Source organism: Leucoraja erinacea, chromosome 1, assembly GCF_028641065.1.
Source record: "Leucoraja erinacea ecotype New England chromosome 1, Leri_hhj_1, whole genome shotgun sequence".
Lineage (NCBI taxonomy): Eukaryota > Metazoa > Chordata > Chondrichthyes > Rajiformes > Rajidae > Leucoraja > Leucoraja erinaceus.
In genome coordinates this window covers 35,597,476-35,621,569 of record NC_073377.1, presented here as the reverse complement: position 1 = coordinate 35,621,569, position 24,094 = coordinate 35,597,476, and the positions used below count along the sequence as shown (strand labels likewise).

Here is a 24,094-nt window from a genome sequence, read left to right as displayed (position 1 = left end):
AACAAATATAAAATAATCTTACTTGGATGACCTGAAATTAAAGCATATAATTAGTTAGTTACCCAATTGTAGCTAATTTCAAACTTCAATTACTAGATCTAAACATCTATCCATTTCTTAATAAATGATTAACATTTTTAAATAGCCTAAGTGTCCAAATAATATTCACAAATAATTCACAATAAAACATGATTTTTAAATCTCATTTACATTAATTTATAGGCCAAATGGAAGGAATTTAGTGTTCAATTGCAGTAAATTAAAGTCCATTTTAAATCGGCTTTCTAGTGGGTTCCTGTGAACGCGCTGGTTTAGAACATTCACATCGCGCTGGATTTGTACCCTGAAATGCCCAGAAAAATACTGCGGGATATAAAGAGCCCAAAATGAGCTACTCGCTATAGAAAACTTTATATACAGGGTTCTTAAGAAGCCCCTTTTAATGTAAAAATAAGGTACATACCTTTAATTGTTTGTTTTATAAAACCCTGGGGCTGCGAGAGGTCGCGGGTTTAGAGAGTGATTTTTAAACTACTATAACTATTTTACAAGGCCATAAAAACTAATAATACCTTTTGCGACGGGGTCTTTCAGCGATTTTTCGTTAATGATTTACTAGGCTGAACATTTTCGATTGCAACAGCCCAGTAAAAATCGCGTTTTAAACCCGCCCCCTCTAAACAACGCCAAAATCGCGCACACGGACTGAGGCAGATTCTCAACGACGATTCAGGTAGGTTTTGCAACATACCTAGTAATAGCAGTGCAGATATCTTTGTATTACTGTAATCTAGCAGAATGGGAATTCTCCACCCTTGCCTGGACGATTCTTTGGTCAGCAAACACACCACTAACAGGAAGTCCAAACACATTGCGTTGTAAAAGCGGAGCACTTGAACACCAGACCCACACCTGAGGACCGGACAGTTAAAGTCAGAGTAGCACCCAAAGTTGTTGCAGCATTGTAGGTCTCAGCAGAAACTGATGCAGTGGTAGCAGAGAGTTCAGGTGGGGAATAAGATTAACAGCAATAGGTCTCACCAACCAAATAGAAACATAGAATATAGGTGCAGGAGTAGGCCATTCGGCCCTTCAAGCCAGCACCATCATTCAATATGATCATGGCTGATCATCCAAAATCAGTACCCCATGCCGGCTTTCTCCCCATATCCCCCGATTCCATTAGCCATAAGAGCTATATCTCTCTTTTGAATACATCCAGTGAATTGGCCTCCACTGCTTTCCGTGGCAGAGAATTCCAGATTCACAACTCTCTGGGTGAAAACGTTTTACGTCATCTCAGTCCTAAATGGCCTACCCCTTATTCTTACACTGTGACCCCTGGTTCTGGATTCCCCCAACATCGGGAACATTTTCCCTGCATCTAGCCCACCCAATCCCTTAAAAAATTTATATGTTTCTATAAGAACACCTCTCATCCTTCTAAATTCCAGTGAAGAATGTTATTTTATCTGACCATGATTCCACCAGAAGATAATAGGAGAATCCAATATGTCATCTTCTAAAAATAACATAAAACTGACATCTGCATCTGACTATCCATGTGTTCAGGTGGGTAATGCTATTCAAAGAACAGCTGGACAATTTTTCCTATTGTGTGGCTGACAAACCTGTTGCAATCAATATCACCAAAAGCTGACTAAATGGGGTCAAGGAAAGAGTGTTCATGTCGCGGCCCTGTTTCCACCAATCTCTCCACCACCAAGCACAAGAAGCACAAGAACCGACAAGACAGACACCACTGTATGCAGATGCCGAGAAGTGTGTTCAGCTCTGGCTGAACAACTTCTAATCTTGTGTGTGGACTCGATAAGAAGAAGCTGACTAAATGGTGCAATCTTTTCATCACAAACATATTCATATGATAGGCGGTACACAAAAATGCTGGAGAAACTCAGCGGGTGCAGCAGCATCTGTGGAGCGAAGGAAATAAGCGACGTTTCGGGCCAAAACCCTTCTTCACTGATGGGGGGTGGGGGGGCGGGGAGAAGAAAGGAAAAAGGAGGAGGAGGAGCCCGAGGGCTGAGGGATGGGAGGAGACAGCCCGAGGGCTGAGGAAGGGGAGGAGACAGCAAGGGCTAACAAAATTGGGAGAATTCAATGTTCATGCCCGCAGGATGCAAACTCCCCAAGCGGAATATGAGGTGCTGTTCCTCCAATTTCCGGTGTTGCTCACTCTGGCAATGGAGGAGACCCAGGACAGAGAGGTCGGATGGGGAATGGGAGGGGGAGTTGAAGTGTTGAGCCACCGGGAGGTCAGGTAGGTTCTTGCGGACCGAGCGGAGGTGTTCGGCGAATCGATCGCCCAGCCTCCGCTTAGTCTCACCGATGTAGATCAGCTGACATCTAGAGCAGCGGATGCAATAGATGAGGTTAACTTCATGCCTACTTTGCCTACTACATATGATAGGCTGCTGTTGTTAAGATATTTAGGTTCTTGTTGTGCATAAATTTGTTTTTTAATTTCTTTGTATACACAACAATAATTTGCATATATATATATATATAGCAGCTTTAGCAGAGTAAATTATCGTCATAAGGACATTAATAAAATTTGCATTGCAGAATAGATGATTAATGAATAGGTTTAAAATATCCATTAAAAGAGGAGAGATGTTGGTTGAACATGAATTATATTGTAATGTCCTGAGGATTTGATAAAGCAACATACAATTACAAATTATCTTTTTCTCTCATTACTGTGTGATAAAGAATGACTTGGTTCTATGGATTATAACACGGCCGATGTAGTCAATCTGGGAGCCAGAGTGGAGCATTCGGTACAATGATGGCATTGGCAGATGGATGATAGTAGATCCTCCAATGGGAAGAACACATGGAGTTGCCATGTACTAGGTGCCATCTTGCCTGTGTATTCTGTATTTGTGTGTGCAATCGAAGATTCCACATGGCAGATATCATGAATGCCCTTCTCCACTTTGAGCAGTCATTAGCCATGGATCCCCAGGTGTTTAATCTTTTAGTGTGTAGGAAGGAACTGCAGATGCTGGTTTAAACCGAAGATTAATCTTCTAGCATTTGAAGCAAAGAGCTGCAGATGCTGGTTAATACACAAAAGGGCACACAGTGCTGGCATAATTCCGCAGGTCAGGCAACATCTCTGGAGAACATGGCTAGGTGATGTTTCGGGTTGAGAACCTTCTGAAGGATCTTGACCTGATACGTCAGCTCTCAATGTTCAGCACTTTGTGTCCTTTTGTCCTTTAATCTTTTTAACTGTCCACAACGTAATCTCTCCCTTGGACCATGTAATAGCATGACTGATTTGAGAGTCAGGTGACAAACATGTGACCAACATGGCCAAGCAAAAACAAACCTACTGAGCACAACTAGAGCCTCGATATTGGAAATGTTGGCCTGGGAGATGACAATGATGTTGGTTGACTTATCCTTCCCTTAAATTTGGAGGATCTTGCAGAGAAAACTGTTTTTCTCAAGTATCTTGAGGTGCCTGCTGCAGTTAGGCAGTCTCATTGGCATAGTTATTTCTGAACAGAAGAACAATTCGTGTTTGTCAAAGTGTGCATCCCTGGGAAAAATTCACAGAGTGCTCTGCAAAGTCACCCTTCAGGATGATGTTCCACCAAGACCATTGCAACATTCAGCTGCAACACAGAGTGTGGTGCATTGACTAAAACATGGAACAAATATCTGAGAAATTAAATGAATCCTACCTTGTAACGGGGAAACAGATTTTTATGCTTGAAGAGATAATCAGCAGTGTGGGTGACTGGGTTTGCTTTCCCTCTTCTCCTTTCAAATATGTCATATGGCGAGGTGTGAGAAAGGGGGACAGAGTCATAGTCATATAACATGGGACCAGGCCCTTCAGCCCAACTTGCCGACACTGGCTGACATGTCCCAACTACACTAGTCCCACCTGCCTGCGTTGGGCCATATCCCTTCAAACCTGTCCTACCCCTGTACCTGTCTAACTGAAGAAGGCTCTTGACCCAAAGCATCACCCATTACTTCTCTCCAGAGATGGTGCCTGCCCCACTGAGTTACGCCAGCATTTTGTGTCTGACTTTTTCCTCAAACGTTGGTATAGGCCCTGCCTTAATTACCTCCTCTGGCAGCTCGTCCCATAACACCCACCAACCTTTGTGTGAAAATGTTACCCCCTCAGATTCCTACTAAATCTTTTCCCCTTCACCTTAAACCTATGTCCTCTGGTCCTATATTCACCTACTCTGGCAAAAGACTGCATCTACCCGATATATTCCTCTCTTGTGGGGATGTGCATGTTCTTTGACACAGCTTCTATCACTGTAATAACTGCAAGCAATCTGCAGCAGGTGCAGGAGCAGCATAAACTGCTGTTCAAAAATTAAAGATAAAAACATATTTTAACAATGACATTCCATCTCTTCCACATGGTCACTATAGAATGACAATTCAAGAATCATTCGCATCTAGCTTCTGGGAGCAGTTAATCTGGCCAGTCAAAGGAACTGTGTGTGTATGCACAGTCTTCTGACATTGACAGGCGACCTGCACTGTTACGACTTAAAAAGCAGACAGTCGACCAGGTTGCAATAAAAGGCCCACTCATATACATCAATTGTCTACAGCAGACATTTCAAAGCACTGATGAGATACCAAAACAATATCTCTGCAAACTAGAGCCACAGAGTCATAGAGCAAGGGAATTGGTCCTTCAGTCCAACTTGCCACACCGACCAAGATGCTCCATCTCCCATAGTTCCTCCTGCATACATTTGGCCCATACCTCTCTACACCTTTCCTTGTACCTGTCCAAATGTCTTTTAAATGTTGTTCTAGTACCTGCCTCAACTACGTCCTCATATCCACATCCTCATATCCTATGTCCTCATATCCACAAGACTCTGTGTGGAAAAAGTTGCCCCTCAGGTTCCTATTAAATCTTTTCTTTTTCATCTTAAAATCTTCCACGTTCACTGGCAGAGTAACCAAACCAAGTCAGCATCCTCTGCCAGGCCAACATCTCCAGCATCGAAGCATTAATTACACAAATCTATGATGGGTGGCCACATCATTCTCAGACCAAGTTGCAGTCTGCAAAAGAGGCTCTCCATTCCTAGCACCATCACAACACAGGATCAACAAAGGACAGTGGAAATGTTTCTAGAATGTTCACAAAGTCTTCTTTGGAATTTTTTTTTAACATGTAACATCAACTCTCAAGTTTCCCTGCTTCATAACTGACCTAAATGAAAATAGCTTATCCAGGGTGAGACTGAGAATCTCAAATTACTCCACTGGGAGCATAGCGAAGCCCAGCAAAAACAGTGGAAGTATTGCCATCAGCCTTTGGCCTCATCAACCACTTCAGAATCCATATAATTGGATTATCCATAGAATTGTGGTGGAAGCAAATCATCCTCATCCAAGGATTGCCTAAAAGAAAACCTCATTAAAGAAGGGGAGAGAAGGGGGGGGGAGAAGGAATGGAGTTTAAGAAGCCAGACAACTTTTAATAAAGTTTACATCTTTTTTTTCTCAACGAGCTTTACCTTCGACTACCTTTGATTACCTTCGATTGCCTTTGATTACCTACGATAGCATTACGACCTAATACGACCTACCTCGACTAAACCTACGAGTAAAAAATATCAATTTTTTCCATGGCGACCTTTTTTTACTCGCGGGCATTTTTCAGCATGTTGAAAAAACCGCCGCAACCTAGCTGAGGCCTCGAGTACGCGGGGACTACTCTTGAGCATGATGGAGAGTTACAAAGACCTCCTAGGACCTTGTGTCGACCATGCTGCGAGTATGAGTCAAGGGCAAACTCTTCTAAACTCGTGAATTAGGACCCCCGCAGTGGGACAGACCCTTAATTTACAATTCTGTGCAGCCTGAAGTGTTTCTAAATTCAGAATTCATGTTCTTCTTCAGTTAGAAGCTGTGATCACCAAATTCTATTACATATGCAGTGTTACAAGGTGACATGACATGCATCGCAAAAGATTATTTAGTTTTAAAACATACATCTGACCAGAGAAAGGGAACCGTAAGGTTAGAGATTCACCAATACAGAGCATCAGTTGTTCCGTCAGAGCAACAGTTGCCTTACTTCATCTGATTAAACTGACAGAATCTTGACTTACTATCTCAGGTGTAGATCTGACCTCCTGTTAAATCCATACATACTTTTTGTTTCAGCTGCTCCGAATTAATAGCACGTTTCAAACAAAAGATGAAAAATTACACAAAAACTCCACATGCTAGAAAGCTGAAATAAAAACAGAAAATACAGGAAACACTCAGCAGGTCAGGCAGTATCTGCGAGGACAGAATTAAGGCAGGTTTCTAACCTGTAATTTTAATTCTTGTTTCTCTTCCACAGGTGTTGTTTGACTCGAGAGTGGCGCTGGAAACCCCAAGGCTTTTTGTCCCAGAAATAGTATTCAAAATGTTGTTTGTATGCTAGTTTGCAAAGGAAATAACCTGCTAAAACATATGTCATAGAATGTACATAGATTGTGCACTTAGAAATATTAGAAATGGAATGGAATGCTATTTATTGTCATTCAAACCTAGGTTTGAACAAAATTACATTTACTACAGTTTTTTACATTACAAAAAAACCCAAGACCACACTTAACACAGTTTACATAAACATCCATAACAGTGAGTCTCCAACACCTCCTCACTGTGATGGAAGGCAAAGTCTTATCTCTTCCCTTTGTTCTTCTCCCACGGTCCAACTGCAGCATCGAGGCGAACTGGGGCTCCGATGTTAAAGCCCCCCGCTTGGTAAGATGGTAAGTCCCGTGGCCATTTAGTGATGTTAGGCCCCAGCTCCGTGTCCTTTAAACCCCGCGGATCAAGCAGGCCAACCAGCGGTCCAGCAGTCCAACTGCAGCGTCTAGGCGAACTGGGGCCCCCGGTGACGATGGAAGTCCCCGTGGCCACTAACCCGCACCGGGTGATGTTAGGCCACGCTCCGTGTCCTTTCAACCCTGCGATTCCAGCGGGAGAAGCTGCCGTTGCGGGAGCTCCGAAAAGCCGTCTCCCACCAGGGACCTGCGAGCTCCCGATGTTCCTGTCCACCAGGCCTGCAGCTAGAGCCTGCAGCTGAAGCTTCCGAAGCTCCAAAGTCGGGTCGCAGCCGAGCGCCACCACAGCTCTTCCCGCTCCGAAGTCGGCCAGCTCCGTGATGTCAGTTCCGCAGGCTCCGCGACTGGAGCCCTCGGGTTAGTCCCGGACGGAGGTCGCCGCCGGCTCCACGATGTTAGGCCCAACGACACCAGAGACCCGACAGGGAAAATGTCGGGTCCCCGTACAGGGAAGAGATTAAACGGTTTCCCCCACATCCCCCCCCACCCCCCACATATACACAGCTAAAAAATAATAAAAACTAAGCTCAAAACATACATTTAACAAGACAAAAAAAAAAAAAAAAAAAGACGAACGACTGCAGTCGAGCCGCTGCCGTTAGGCGCCGCCACCACCAAATGCAAACCTATGATGATATAATGAACCACATCATAAATGCAAAATGACTCAAGTTGTGAGAATAGAAGATTTAATATTAAACAGTGTAAATTGGATATCGGAAGATATTCCAACGGCTTTTCTAATTGGATGCAAAATAATATTTCACATGTGTTTTTCTTTATATTCAACACCCGGGTCTCCCTCACAAGCAACATTAATGTAAAGACAATCTATTCATAAAAACACCTAAAACTCAAATTGCATAACGATAGTTCAAGTGTAAATTACTTTCCCTCAGAAATGTTCATAAACATCACACCCCACATCTCCATCTTAGTTGGTGCCTTTTAAGCTAAAGGAGATGTGTATACAGTTTATATATTGAAAGATACAGCATGGAAACAGGCCCTTTATCCCACTGAGTGAACGTCAACCACCAATCACCTGTTCACACCAGTTCTATCTTATCCCACATTCACATCCTTTCCTTACACACTACAGGCAATTTACAAAAGGCCAATTAACCTACAAACCAGCACATCTTTGGGATGTGGGAGGAAACCGGAGCACCCAGAGGAAATCCACATGGTCACAAATTCTCCACAGACTGCATGCAAAGTCAGGATCAAACCAGGGGCTCTGGCGTTGTAAGGCAGCAGCTCTACCATTGCACCACGGTGCCGCCAATTTTTTTATAAATCACAAAAGTCACATAATTAAATCACGTCATTAATTTCTCATCACTTGATTTTTCAGTTTGTTTTTGTATTACTTATACATACTAAACCTTAAAAATATATATACTGGTAATATACAACCACTGCATAACTAAGCTGTGGATTAGGATATGTTAGTATGCGAACTATATTGTTGGTAAGTCCAGTTCTTACCTGGCTCCTGCAACATCAACGCCAACCATCAACTGTCCATTCAACATCAACACTTCATCTCGAATCTTAATCTTCTCACACTTTGCAGCAGCACTGTGCTTCTCCACCTCCGTAACCCAGATGTATCCAACATCCAGCACAGGCCCTTTGCTATCCTTTCTCTTCTTTCTACACTTTTTGCTGTCGTGGTCACTTGGAGAATCCCAATAGATGGGGACATTCCCAAAACGCAGTCCAAGGCCATCTTTGTCCCCTTCAGTTCTGATCAAGTGAGCCGCGCAAATTTCAAAATCGTCTCTTCCCTTTTGGCCCGGTTGCCGGGCAGTTGCGCCCAATCCAAAATTCAGGTGTATGTACTCACACAGCATCTGAATGGCTGACTGGCATGATTGAAGTCCGGGGGATTGCTGTTCTTCCTTCAGTCTAATGTCCAACCAGCGTTCCAGGAGAGGGAGGTACAGCATGGCACTTTCTGTAGTAATTGGCATTGTGGGACACCCAGTATTCCCACATTATCTAAAATCCCAGCGGCTGGAAAACATAATGGTATAAATGCCATAAATCTTCAGGGAACTGTGATTGTTCTCGTTGGGCTCTGAAATATAACACAACATAGTCTAGGCACAAACGGCATCACAAAGGTGAACCACAAAATCATTTTCAGTGTTTCACGGTGTTGGGGAAAAAATTATTGGAGAACAAAAACAAAAATGATTACATGAAGGGATCATGCAGGAGAGACAGCTCTGGCCCCATGAACCAAGCAAGTAGTTTCATAGACATACAGCAGCTTATGATTTGGAACAATGCAGAGGATATTGGTCATTCAGCTTTAGCTGCATCTTAAAAAAAAAGAAAAACACAATTCAGGTAACAATTCAAAGGATAACACTAGAGGACATTTTAAGATTTATTGTCAAGAAAATTACTTCTGTTAACAATGTTTTTACATAGAAACATAGAAATTAGGTACAGGAGTAGGCCATTCGGCCCCTCGAGCCTGCACCGCCAATCAATATGATCATGGCTGATCATCCAACTCAGTATCCTGTTCCTGCCTTCTCTCCATACCCCCTGATCCCTTTAGCCACAAGGGCCACGTCTAACACCCTCTTAAATATAGCCAATGAACTGGCCTCAACTACATTCTGTGGCAGAGAGTTCCAGAGATTCACCACTCTCTGTGTGAAAAATGTTTTTCTCATCTCAGTCCTAAAAAAAATGTCCCCTTTATCCTTAAACTGTGACCCCTTGTTCTGGAATAGTTGGAATAAAGTTATTTTTCTCCAGATATATACAGGGGGAAAAAAACACTGAGGATAGAGGTAATAATAGCCATTGATAATAAGCAAATCTTCAAGTGATTTCTTTAGTGGGTGCACTGGTATTATGGAACTGGAACCTTGAAGTAATATTATACGCACTAATCTAGCGTTAAAATCTCCTGGACAGAATTGTGTTAAACACACTCTCAATTAGAATGGTAGTTGTGTGACGCTTACACAGGTTGTATCCACTTGATAAGATAATTTCTTGAAATTAACCGCAGTTTGGAATCTGTTTGGTTATTTTGGAGTTGCCATGGATGAAATCCTGAATTTCAACATATTAACAGAGGGGTTTAAGTGTGCTAAGGTGAGGTTAGGGTTGCAATTATCAGGGAATAAGGATACCTTAGTTAGTAATCTGATGCCAAGTGTAACTAGAGGGAGGAAGTGGAACTCAAAGCGGGCAGTAGAAGAAGTACAAGCAGCCCTGAGGCAGACAGACATTGTTACTAGGGTGCAGCAAGGGAAAGGAGGCTTAGGGCTCAGCACAGGGAAACCAGTGTGGAGTAAGGCGGGTCCAGCAGAGAGGAGGAAATTGGTTGTTGAGCAGGTAGGTCCTCATGAGGAAGCAGTGAGATGTCTCAGGGCAGTAGCTCAGGTTAAGCAGGGACAGTGGATGAACTGGGAAAGTGTAGATAAGAGGTTTAACTGGAGGGTCCTGTGGGGCATGGAGACAGGTCATTTAAGTTTCCTTACAGGAGCTATATATGATGTACTGCCATCACCGCAGGACCTCAAACAATGGGTAGGTGGGGGCCTGGCATGTCCCTTGTGTTCGGAGGTGGCAACGTTGAGGCATATTTTGTCAGGATGTAGAACTTGTCTTTCTCAGGGTCGGTATACTTGGCAGCATAACCAGGTTGTGAAGGGCAAAGCTGCAGCAATTGAGAGGAGGCGAGCACAAGTGAATTATGTCGGCACCAGGACTGAGAGGGTAGCGATTAATTTTGCCCGTCAGGGAGAGAAAGGTAAATGAGGGAAGTTTTCAGACAGGCATGAGTCAGGCCAGCTACGGGGAGACAATGAGTGGGAGATGTTGGTAGATTTGGGAGGAAAGCTTGTTGTTCCACAGGAAATAATTATTACTAGTTTGAGGCCTAATATAGTGTTATGGTCAGTTAGTCAGAGGATAGAGTATTTTATAGAACTGACGGTGCCTTGGGCGACTTAGTGCATGAGGCTTATGACGGGAAAAGGCTTAGATACGTAGAGTTGGCAGCAGAAGTTGAGCAGCGAGGATGGAGAGCACGAGTACGTCCAGAAGAGGTGGGTTGTAGAAGTTTCATAGTGAGATCAATCACGTCGCTATTTGGAGAGCTAGGAATTTGTAGACAGAGTTTGCATCAGGGCTGTAAAGCAGATGTCAGAGGCAGCAGAGCAAGCAGTAGCCAGGTGGATTTTGTGAAGAAGAAATAATGTCAGTTGGGGGCAGATAGGAAACGTATGGCACGCAGTATGTGTACTGCTTTGTAATTGTAGTCTGTGTACGTGTATCCCGGCCTTATGCAAGGCTGATATTTGTGATGTTACAAGTTTAATGATGGGCTAGGATTAGTTGGAGATAGGATGCAGGGGTTTAGCATTTGTTAGAGTGAGCTAATTGGCTGCAGTTTCCTTTGCCAGAGCTAACTATTGAGCCTGCCTGTGGTGTAGTGGATCTAACTCAATGAAACACCAGTGAAGGGAGATGCCCACTAGATAACCCCAATGATATACTTGCATCTGCAGGATTAGTTTTTGTTTAAAGAGCTAGTTAATATGTAGGTAGTTGTTTTTTTGCATATGGAGTTATTTATTGTAAGTTGGTATAGATAGTTAGATATTACCTTGGATTTGGGCTTGGTTTCTTAGTCGAATGCGTATCCTGGAGTTATAGCACAAGTACTTTGTGTTGTAATTGTAAAATAATGTTCAACATTGGGGCAAGAGCATGTGTGGTGTGGCTATCAGGCATTCTGGTACACTTAGCCAAATTGACAGAGAACATGATCTGTCAACCACCTTGATACAGATGAGACAAAGGACTGAATTAAAAGGAACCCCCACCACCTTGACAAGCGCAATGAGGATGTTGCCAGGACTCGAGTACCTGAGCTATGGGGTGAAATTAAGCGAGATAGTATTTTATTCCTTGTAACACAGGAGGCTAAAGGGTAATCTTATAGAGGTGCATAAAATCATGAGGGGAATTTACAGGGTGATTGCATGGAGTCTTTTACCCAGGGAAGGGGAATCAAGAACCAGAGGACATATGTTTAAGGTGAGAGGGGAAGAATTTAGCAGGAACATGACGGGCAACCTCTTCACTCAGAGGGTGGTGGGTGTATGGAATGAGCTGCCTGAGGAGGTAGTTGAGGCAGGCACAAAAATAGCATTTAAAAGACACTTGGACAGGTACATAGATAGGAATGGTTTAGAGGTATATGGGTCAAATGCAAGCAAATGAAACTAGCCTAGATGGGGCAACTTGGTTAGCATGGATGAGTTGGGCAGAAGGGCCTGTCTCCTTGCTGTATGACTCAGTTGAGACACACTGATGAGATATGGATATAGGGTACAATACAATACAATGGGGTACAATGCTGGTTTGCATCAAATATAGCAAATTATTATCAGCCTTGAACCTCAGATTTAATGAAATAGGACTAGAAATAAAGCAAGTCTCAATCCAGAAAAATGAACACCAAGATGTAAGGGACACTTCAAAGTAGCTTTTTTAAAGTGAATCACCTACATTATATGCCAGTTTATCGTGAAGGATAACTGAATTATTATGAATCTTTCAAACATGTGTGGAAGTCATTTTCTGTTGGAGTAATTTACCCTATAAATGAGTTATATTTGCAACATATTACAGGAAAAATACTAACAGGATACAGCAGACCTATTTGTGAGGAAGGACCCCCTAGTGCAAACAGGACAGTGAGTAAAAACTGCTCATTTCCTACAGTAAGTCTCATTTTAATCGCTGTCTGGCAACATGTGATGGATTCAATTCCAAACATCCATCTCACTTGATGCAACATGAAAAAAAAACTGTTCCCTTAATGTGGAAACACAAACAAATCCCAAGCCCAAAACACCATATGATAATAATTTAGGCAATAAAGATGTTTTGGAGTGATGCTGTGCAAGCTGGTAACAATTTCTCTATTTCCTTGTGCTGTTCTTCAGTGTTATCTAATTGTGGTGCATTTTTATTAGCATAAACTACCAAACTACATTGGACTTTATTGTGCTTCTGTCTTCAGGCTACAGGTGTTTTGAATAAAAAATGGGGCACTGAATCCGACTCCATAAAATCACAGCATGCGCTTCTGTTAATGTAACCCAATTCCCATCTCCCACTGCTCAAGCACACAAGTCATATTTTAAAGTATCTTTTTCTGAGATTTTTACAAAATGAATTTGCATGTATTTCCTAGATAGATCTTTCTGCATGTAGAACATGCATCATAGTGACAATTCTATATTCATTTGACTTCTGAATCTGTACGCAAATATTGACTGATCGATAGATTCTTTAAGTATGAGGAATCTATCTTTCCCATATGCAACATTGTCATGACACTTTAACAACAGATCCCTGTCCTAATGCAAACTTTTGAACTTTAATCTTTTTAATTGTTCTAATGAAGCTTAAGGCAAGATTTGAAAAAAATCAAGTCAAGAGTGTTTAATTGTCATATGTACCAGGAACAGAATAATCAAATTCTTAGTTGCTTAATTCTTATACACTAACTAATAATACAATGTTAATAATCAGTAACACTATGTAATCCGACCATAGTGGTGCAAATCCAAAGTATGTTGAGCAGTCAAAAATGAAATACATAGTAGATCATTGCTGAGGCGAGGTTGTGGTTAGGGTTGTGCAGTGTGGTTCATGAGGCTAATGGTTGGTGGGAAGAAGATAGTTATGACGAAGTATAGCGGGATCTCGATCAGCTGGGAAAGTGTGCAGAGGAATTCCAAATGGATGGTCAGAGTGAAATGGTGCACTTGGGAAGATAATCTAGGGGTGGACCTACACAGGGAATAATCTGGCCCTGGGGTGCGTTGTAGAGCAGAGTGATCTAGGAGAACAAGTATATCATTCTGTGAAAGGGGCATCACAGGTAGATAGAGTGGTGAAGAAGGCTTTAGGTATGCTGGCCTTCATCAGTCAGGGAATTGAATATGGAAGATGGGAGGTTATCCGACATTGCGTTACATGGTGTTAGTGAGGCTGCAGTTGAAGTACCGTGTTCAGTTCTGATCACCCTGCTATAGGAAAGATGACATTAAGCTGAAAAGAGTGCAGAGAAGATTTACGAAGATATTGCCAGGGCTTGAGATCCAGAACTATAGGGAGAGGTTGGCCAGTCAAGGACTTTATTCCTTGGAGTACAGGAGGCTGAGTGGTGATCTAATAGGGTATAAAAATGAGGGGAATATACAGGGTGAATGCACAATGTATTTTTCCCCAGGCTAGGAGAATCAAAAATTAAAGGGCATAGACTGAAGGTGAAGGTGTACAATTTAATAGGAACCCGAGGAACAATGTTTGGAATGAGCCCCAGACTAAGTTGTTGAGGCAAGCAAAATATTAATATTTAAAAGACATTTGGACAGGTACATGGATAGGAAAGGGTTGGAGGGATTTGAGCCAAACACCAGGAAATGGGACTAGATTAAGGGGACATCTAGTTTGGCATGGAGGAGCTGGGCCAAAGGGCCTGTTTCTATGCAGTGTGACTCGGTGACCATGGCTATGAATATTGTTCAACAATATTATTCACAATATCTAAAGGTGTTAGATCACCAGCTTGCTGTGGGCTAATTAATGCTCCAACATACACAACTCAGCCAAATTTTATCCTGTCAATTTAGCACAAAATAACAACCACCATTCCTTGTGAACTTTGCAAGCTTAAGTGAGGATTATTGAGTTTTGTTTGTTGAGCCATTTTCCATGTTCCCTGTTGAACATATCATAGCAGTTTTAATAACACTGACAAAGCCTTTATTGTAATCCCAAATCTTAAGCCACAACATAGTTGCTATGTAACAGTAAAAGACCTTCCAGTTTGCACGCCTCCTTTAAACTGGCCACTAATCTGTTTGCACTAACAAAATACTAAGGAATTGAGAGCACATACCTGAGGATTCCAAGTCTCCACAGATGCCTGGGAATCACCTGTTTGAAATAGTTTCCTTTGCTTTCAGGCACAGCTGTTTTGCAACAGTTTTCTCACTACACCAGTCGGGAGAGAGAAAAATCAAATATAAAACAGTGTTACCAAAATCTTCGACTCCACCCTTGGCAAAGTGCCTTAAAACAGTTTTTTTTTCAGATTTGACACTCTCTTTTGTCTATTGACTATCACATGCATCGCCACTGAGACATGAGTGCCCCATTTTACGTAAACGAACAGCTAAAATTCATAAATGAACCATATTTGCTGGGTGCTGTAAATAAAAAAATTCTTAAGATACTTACAACCATACCAACAGGTATTTAATTACAATTGTATCAATAAAATGCAGTATACACATTTGCTAAGACAGGCTACATTTGGAGCATTGTGTTCAGTTTGGGTCGCCCACATGTTGGGCAGGCCAGGACTGTATTACTTCGACCACAAGAGGCTGAGGGATGATATTATAGAGATGTATAGAACCATGAGGGGAATAGATAGGGTGAATGCACAGTCTTTGTCCCAGGGTAGGGGAATCAAAAAGGGCATAGACTGAAGGTGAGGGTGTAAAATTTAATAGGAACCTGAGGAACAATGTTTGCACACAGAGGGTGGTGGGTTTGTGGAATGAGCCGCCAGAGGAAGTTGATGAGGCAAGTAAAATAACAATATTTAAAATGCACTTGGACAGGTACATGGATAGGAAAGGGTTGGAGGGATTTGAGCCAAACACCAGGAAATGGGACTAGATTGTGTGGACATCTAGGTTAGCGTGGATGTTGGGCCAAAGGGCCTGTTTCTATGCAGTGTGACTACTGCTAAGAATATTGTTCCTCAATATCATTAGCAATATCTAAAGGTTTGAGATCTCCAGCTTGCTGTGGGCTAATTAATGCAACATTCACCACTCAGCCGTATTTCATCCTGTCAATTTAGCACAAAATAACAACTACCATTCCTTGTGAACTCTGCAAGTTTAGTGAGGATTATTGAGTTTTGTTTGTCGAGCCATTTTCCATGTTCCCTATTGAACATGTCATAACAGTTATATTAACACACTAACATAGCCCGAACATTTTTTGGCACAGGGTGGTGAGTATATGGAACGAGCTGCCCAGAGGAAGTTGTTAAGAGGTACAAATAACAACGTTTAAAATAAGTACATGGATAAGAAAGGTGTAAAGGGATGTTGACCCTTAGATGGGACACTTTGGTCCTCATAGACAAGTGGGGGCAAAGGGCCTGATTCCATGCTGTTTGGCTCTATGAATCTAAATGAACACACAAGTACAGTGAAACACACCGTTTCATTCTACTCCCCATAATACCACTGGACTTCACTGCAAATTGTTTTTGTAATTGTTTAACATTTTGTTGTAAATGAACATGTCCACATTTTTAAGCCAATAAGTTGTATGGACACACCTTACGTAGTACAGCCTTAGATCAATGTTTACAATTCCACAATAAAGGCAGCAAATAGAAAACTTAAGGATCACCCGGGATCACAGAGTACTTTGTAGTCTGTGACATCCTCTCAACTTGCCTATAGAGTTAACCCTGCCCATAAATAACTAATTCAATCCATACGTGCATATTCACAGTTTTTACAAATTTTATGTACAACTTTAGAAGTGTTTCTAAATGGTTTATAAAAAATCTTCTTTGGTACTATAAATATATTTACATAGATGTCTGTATTCAAGGTATAGTTTGTGTGTTACAAAATGTATTAGAACCTTGTCTTTTTTCACTGTACTAGTGACAAACCCAAACCTAACTTAGAGATGTGTAGAAAGCAACTACAGATGCTGGTTTTATAGTGAAATAGACACAAAGTGCTGGAGTAACTCAGCGGATTAGGCATCATCTCTGGAGAAAAAGGATGGGTGACGTTTCGGGTTGGGACTCTTCGTCGGGTCCTGACCTGAAAAGTCACCCATCCTTTTTCTCCAGAGATGATTCCTGGTTCTCCAGTTCTCCAGAACTTTTTTCACACAGAGAGTGGTGAATCTCTGGAACTCTCTGCCACAGAGGGTAGTTGAGGCCAGTTCATTGGCTATATTTAAGAGGGAGTTAGATGTGGCCCTTGTGGCTAAGGGGATCAGGGGGTATGGAGAGAAGGCAGGTACGGGATACTGAGTTGGATGATCAGCCATGATCATATTGAATGGCGGTGCAGGCTCGAAGGGCCGAATGGCCTACTCCTGCACCTAATTTCTATGTTTCTATGTTTCTATGATGCCTGATCTGCTGAGTTACTCCAGCACCTTGTGTCAAATTTAAAGATGGTCTTCCAGACTGACTAATGGTGATAAGAAGTGGTTTTCTTCAAATGTATTTGTAGTGGTGGTTTTTACAACTTCTCAAAATCCAATTTCGATGGCCACTAATTTGTCGGGTATGATTAATAAAGTAGTCTCACGCACTCCACGACACATTTGAAACAGCAAAGATGAAGCTACCAGAAGTAGTCTCTTGATTTATTGTAGTAATACAAAACAATGAAGTAACTCACAACTTCCGGTAGGCGGCGCGTCTCTGGCCAGCAGCGGCATCTTCAGCCTGTCCGCGTTTTTATTATTTTTTGTCTGTGTTTTTATGTAGTTTTTGTTATTTTATGTTGGGGTGTGTGTGGGGGGGGATGGGGGTGGGGTGGGAGGGGGGGGGGAAACTTTTGAATCTCTCCCTGCACTGGAGACCCGACCTTTTCTCGTCGGGTTTCCGTTGTCGTTGAGGCCGCAACGAGGAGCGGCCTCCAACGGGAAGAAGCCGGGGACTCTGGTGCTACTCACCGTCGCCGTCGCGGAGCTGGCCGAGACCGGAGCGGGTGGAGCGGTGGAGGAGCGCTGCCGCTGCTGCTGCTGCTGCTGCTGCTGCCGCTGCTGCTGCTGATGCGGAGGCTCCAACGACAGGTCTGTGGACGGCGGCACCAGGAGCCCGCGGCTCCCTGGAGGGAGACCGCTTTTCGGGGCTCCTGCAACGGCGAATTCTCCCGCCCGTGTTGCGGGGTCGAAGAGCTCCTGGAGCGGGGCCTAACACCATTGCCCCGCGCGGCTGGAACGGCTGCGGGACTTTGCGAGCGCACACCGGGGGCTCCAACACCAAGACCCGGTGTGCGACCTCGCACCACCCGGCGTGGCTTTAATGGCCGCGGGACAATCGCCATCGCCAGCCGGGGGCTTTGACTTTGACTCTGACATCAGGGGGGGGGAGAGTGCAGTGGAGAGATAAGTTTTTTTGGCCTTCCATCACAGCTATGTGATGGATGTTTATGTTAAATGTAATTATGTTGTGTCTGGGGTCTATTTGTGTGTAATGTATGGCTGCAGAAACGGCATTTCGTTTGGACCTCCAGTGGTCCAAATGACAATTAAATTGACTCTTGACTCTTGACTCTTGACTTGACTTGAACTTTCCGTTCTTAATCGTCGTTCCATTCATGTTATATAAATAATAAAAACATCTTCTTGTAGAAGTACATAGTTTGACAACATATATATGTCCCGATCATGCTCGTGGTCATGGTAGAAAGCTGTTTCAAACCATGCCCGACATCAAACTGAAAAAAATCATCTGAGCGTCTGCGCCAGAATCTTCTAGCCATAAACGCAGGCAGATAATTAAAGGTAACTACATATGTCTGTAATAAACTTACTTAAGCTTAATGGTTCCAACAGTATGCCTCTTATGTCCTCTGTATTGAAATCATGTGGATCCTGAACTTTGCTGCCACAGCTTTGTGCAATCCAGAGATGAAATGCTAGTATGGTATCGATGGTTATGATTCTCCCACTTCTGGGGTTGCAATATCTTGATGGGCAACCTACTTGGACATCAGCAGCAACATACTCATCATAACAGCCTTCAAACCACTAATATTACTGCCCATGGCAGGGGACACACCTCCAGAAGGGAGGTATATTTCTGTTACAGAACCTGCTAGACTATAACCATGATGCAGAGATCATTTCCTTTGAGTAATCCAGACAGGGGATCTACGGTTTTATAAACATAAAACTTGTGTTGTATGGGACCATGACTGATCCCCTTTCCTATGACAACAAAGTGCATATATGTCACATCATTCTCATTCCAATTTAATAGGATTCCCTATGTTTAGGCTGAGATAATAACTACAACCTGCCGTGTCCAGTAGAAATCCCATAACCAGGCATTTGCAATGGGACAAATTGCTGGAGTAGCTCAGCAGGTCAGGAGCATCTCTGGGGAACACAGTTAGGGGACATTCGTGCAGGGGAAAGTGCTTGGGGAGGACGTTGTTTGGCTGTAGAGGGATGAATGAACCAAGGAGTTGTGGATGGACCATTGAAGGTGGCAACAATGTCAGAGAACGTGTTGGATGCAGATGCTGGTAGGGTGAAAGATTTTCTTTACTCAGAGAATGGTAGCTGTGTGGAATGAGCTTCCAGTGAAGGTGGTGGAGGCAGGTTCGTTTTTATCATTTAAAAATAAATTGGATAGTTATATGGATGGGAAGGGAATGGAGGGTTATGGTCTGAGCGCAGGTATATGGGACTAGGGGAGATTATGTGTTCGGCACGGACTAGAAGGGTCGAGATGGCCTGTTTCCGTGCTGTAATTGTTATATGGTGTTATAAGCAATACCACTTCCCCGCAGGTTTGATAACAGTATTGGGATTGCTACTAAGTGTCGTGGGGCTGTACATTCAGATGACATGGCATTGGAGTGGGTAAAGGGAGTGGATAGCAATTGTTTTATCACCCAAAGTAGCCTTGTTACAGTTCAGCTGGAGCCTGGTGGGCCATTTCGGTTGAAAGAGACTAGTTGTTAACTCTAACCAGCATAAATTATGCCAATATCAGTTTCGATCATGCTAAGAAATACAAGGAAAAAGCAACATATACATATATATTCACAGACTGCCTTCCGCACCTTGCCCCATAGTAATCCTCATGTCCACAGAGTTGCATGTAACCAGAACCAAGTGTTTACATTCAGGAAAGGATGACTAGACTGCACATATAAACTCCAGAACAATAAAGGAGAGGAGGACTTGTGGCATCAATGAGTTTGATAGAGCAGAAGGAAACAGTTCCCACTAGCAAAGGAATCCGAAACCAAGGAATATGCATAAAGAACTGTCCTTCTAAATAGCGAGGGAAATGCCAGGGAAACTCGCAACTTCTGCAAAGAATGTGGCACGTGCTACCAAAAAGAGTATTGGAGATAAATTGCAGAAATACATTTGAGAAACAAATAAATAAGCTTCAGGCAGACTGGGGCAGAATGAAATAATGAAACGGTAAGATGAAGGAAGGTGGGAGAAAGATCATTAGAGAACGAAAGCTGGAAAATCCAGTTCAACCAATTAGCACTGTCCTCTTGTTTTAAAATATGTCTGAACTCGGATGACACCACGAAGATAGGTGACCAAAGCTTGGTCAAGAGGCATGCATTAAATAGCATCTTAAAGGGAGATAGTGAGTGAGAAAGGTTCCCAACAGAATTTCAGTCAAAAGTAAGATAGCTGAAGAGATGGAGCGTTCAAGGAAGTTGCAGAAGTGGTCAGGAACTGAAGGGCTTTTGGATAATTATGGACTTGCTGTCCAGGAGCAGAAAATAATGCAGAAAGTTGTGACCACGACTTTGTTGTCACAGTGAGTTAGGCTACAGGACCTGTTTCTTTGCTGTCTGACTCCATAGCTCTATAATTGATATTCTGTTGCCATAACCTGCCATCTTGTGGAAAGATTTTCATTATATTTCTCAATATTATTCAGGCAAATTAAAGAATGGATTGTGACCTTATGGAAAAAAATGGGTTCATAATCTTAAAAATAAATTATTGTTTTTGGAACCATTTGGTTTGCACAGATTGTGCTTGTCTGTCTCTGGACAATAATTTAAATCCACTTGCTATGCTGTTTGCAAAGAGGCCATAATTCACCAATACCTTAATCAACCTTCCTTAAAAAATGTTTTACTCAATGTTTTACTCACTGTAACTTTTCTAAACAAAATTAATCTGGACCAAGTTCAATTCATTTCATAGCATTTGCAACCAACTGGAACATTTGCACAAATGCAGGCAACAACATGAAGTTTAATCGTTCATCAAGTTCCTAATTCAGAGGGCAGGCAACAGTACATCTCGCAAAAAACAACGAAAAAACCTCCTCGTAGAGCTGCCACGACGAAATGAGCACTAAAACACAAAGGGCTTAAATACATAGACCCTAACACATCAGGGATGAGGGTAAACGACCTGAGGGGACTAAACTTGCTCTCCGAAATAAAACAGTTACAGAAAAAAATAAGAAACAGAAACTAGATCAAACCCGAGACCTGACACCAACAACATGAAAGTTCATAAATTCCTAATTCTGAGGGCAGGCGCCATCTCGCCAACACCTCCTCATGCCTAACTCCTAAACATGACCCTACAGATGAAAACCAGGCTACCATCTCTCCGACAGTTACAGATCTCACAGCCTCCAACCATACAGTTCAATTGTCCAATACTGCCCAATTCTATCTGTCCCAAAATCCTCAACCAGTCCTGCGCTGGCTGGCCCATTGTTTCTGCCTGCTCCTGCCCCACAGAAGTCATTTCCAAATACCTCAATTCTATCTTCTTGCCACTACAACCCCCAACCCCCTCCTATCTACATCCAACACACCTCCATCACGCTTCAACGTTTCAATAATTTCAATTCGCAGGCCCGCATTGCGACATCTTTAGCATTTTTATTAACATTCTCCTGCTCCTGGCAGAACTTGCCCTTCCTCTCAACAACATTTAACTCCCACTTTCTTTAAAATAAAGATGTAGCTATGGGCGCTAGCAAGCCTCCAGCTATGTTGGTTATGCCAAACAGTCCTTGTCCCAAACATCCACCAGCACCACTCCCTAATACATTCTCTGCTACATCGACAACTGCATTGGAGCTGCCTCCTGCCCTGGACAGTATTCATTAAAAACACAACTTTACCACCAACTTCCACCCTTCCCTCAAATTCACTTTCTCACTTTGTCTCTCTCACTGGGGACAGGCCATCGGTTGATGTCTGCTACACACATACTAACTCCTACATTTATCTGGACTACACCTCCTTCTACCCTGCCAGCCCTTACAGCCCTTCCAGATGAGACAGAGATTCACCTACACCTCTTCTAAACTCATCTACTGCATTCACTACTTCCACTATGACCTCCTTGACATCAGCAAGACCAACGTAGATGCGCCAAACACTTATGTTAGGTGAAGACATGCTGGATCTCCCAATTGCTAACCGTTTTAACCTCCCTTCCCACTCCCTTAAGGGCCTGTCCCACTTACATGTCCTTGGCAGGCAAATGAGACGCACGGGCATCATGTGGCCGCGCGGGGCCGGTCCCACTCAGAAGAGCTGAGGGTATGTAGTTGTGCGCGACATAGTGCGGGGCTCCGAAATTTTTGTAGCGAACGAAATCTTCGCGCGCCAACGGCCTGTCGCGGAACTGACGGCCAAAGTGGGACAGGCCCAAGACCCTGGCACGACGCAACGTCTCACCTTCAACCGCAGCAGAAGCAGGCAAACGATCGCCGAGCTCAGCCTGGGGCTCACGGCCGTTGTGACCGGATCCGCCCCCACTTCTACTCCCAGAGCAGGGCCAAGAAAATTGAAGATAGACACAAAATGCAGGAGTAACTCAGCAGGACCGGCAGCATCTCTGGAGAGAAGCAATGGATGACGTTTCAGGCCAAGAACTTTCTTTTCAGATTGAAGAAGGGTCTCGACACGAAACGTCACCTAGTGCTTCTCTCTAGAGAGGCTGCCGGTCCCGCTGAGTTACTCCAGCTTTGGATCCATCTTCAAATGACGTCACGCACACCAGACGGCTGTGCATACGCATGTAATTGCGCCCGACCTTCGCTCGACCGTCTCGGCTCAACGCAACCACGAGGTCGAGTAATTTGCGTGCCAAGGACATGTAAGTGGGACAGGCCCTTTACTGATCCTCCTATCCCAGCGTGAGGCCACAAGCAAACTGGCGCACAGCACCTCATAATTCCACTTGGGTGGTTCCACTTGGGCCTCAGCAAGGCCAGCAGCATAATCAAGAACGAGGTGCACCCCGGCCACTCCATCTTCTCCCCTTTCCCTTCAGGCAAAAGGTATAGAAGTGTGAAAACGCACACCTCCAGATTCAGCAGCAGTTTCTTCCCAGCTTTTATCAGGCAACTGAATCATCCTACCACAACCAGAGAGCAGTGGTGAACTACTGTCTATATCATTGGAGACCCACTGGCTATCCTTGATTGGACATTGCTGGCTTTACCTTACACTAAGTGTTATTCCCTTATCATTTATATATACAGTACTTGATTGTAATCATGTTTTGTCTTTCTACTGGCTGGTTTCTTATGGCCTATGTACCTATATTTCACTGTATCTCGGTACACGTCAGAACGTCATAATGATACACATGACAATAAACTAAACTGAAACTGGGTAACCCGCCAACAACCTGGTGGTATGAACTTTGAATTCTCCAATTGTAGGTAACTCACCACCACCCAAATACCACTACCCTTTCTCCCCACCTCCTCCATGTGCCTCACCTGCATGGTCACCCATTTCTCCCACAATTACACCCCCTTCCCATTCCCTTTTACCCCTCCCCCATCCTACCTATGCCCCCCCTATCTGTGGCTTCACATTCCACACCTGTTCTCTCATTACCTCCTTATCCAACTGATTTATGTCCTTTCATCTCTGCCCTTTGTCCAACTATCTTTGTCCAAACCCCCTCTCCTGTATCCACCCATCATGTCTGGCCATGTCAAACTCCCACCTTTCTCCCTCCCAACTACAGTTAGTCTGAAGAAGGGTCCTGACCTGAGATGTCATCTGGTCTCATCCTCCAGGGTTGCTGCTAGACCTGCTGAGTTACTCCAGCACTTTGTGTCATTTTTTTTAAACCAGCATCTGCAGTTCAATGTGGCCGAATTCCTTATTCTGCTGCACAAAAGGGACATGGAAAATATTAAGTTGCCTAGGAGGCTACTCGAAGCTTGATGTACGGCACATTGTTGAAATAGGGTGGGGAAAGACTCTCCATGCTGTCCCGACACAGCACACTAATTTCCAACTTAGAAGGTTATAGATTCATACACAACATAGAAACATAGAAATTAGGTGCAGGAGTAGGCCCCTATTCGGCCACATTCGAGCCTGCACCGCCATTCAATATGA

At 43.4% G+C, this 24,094-nt stretch overlaps 1 protein-coding gene across 1 annotated transcript in view; it reads right to left on the bottom strand.

The window, feature by feature from the left end:
• pdzd2 (PDZ domain containing 2) overlaps window positions 1-24,094 on the bottom strand; it is a 391,205-nt gene that overhangs the window by 292,809 nt on the left and 74,302 nt on the right. Inside the window, exons 2-3 of the mRNA XM_055632782.1 lie at window positions 14,830-14,924; window positions 8,361-8,891 (exon numbers count right to left, since the gene is read on the bottom strand). Of these exons, the coding sequence (XP_055488757.1) occupies window positions 8,361-8,848 (488 nt within the window). The 5' untranslated portion in view covers window positions 8,849-8,891; window positions 14,830-14,924. The remainder of the gene's footprint in view (window positions 1-8,360; window positions 8,892-14,829; window positions 14,925-24,094) is intronic.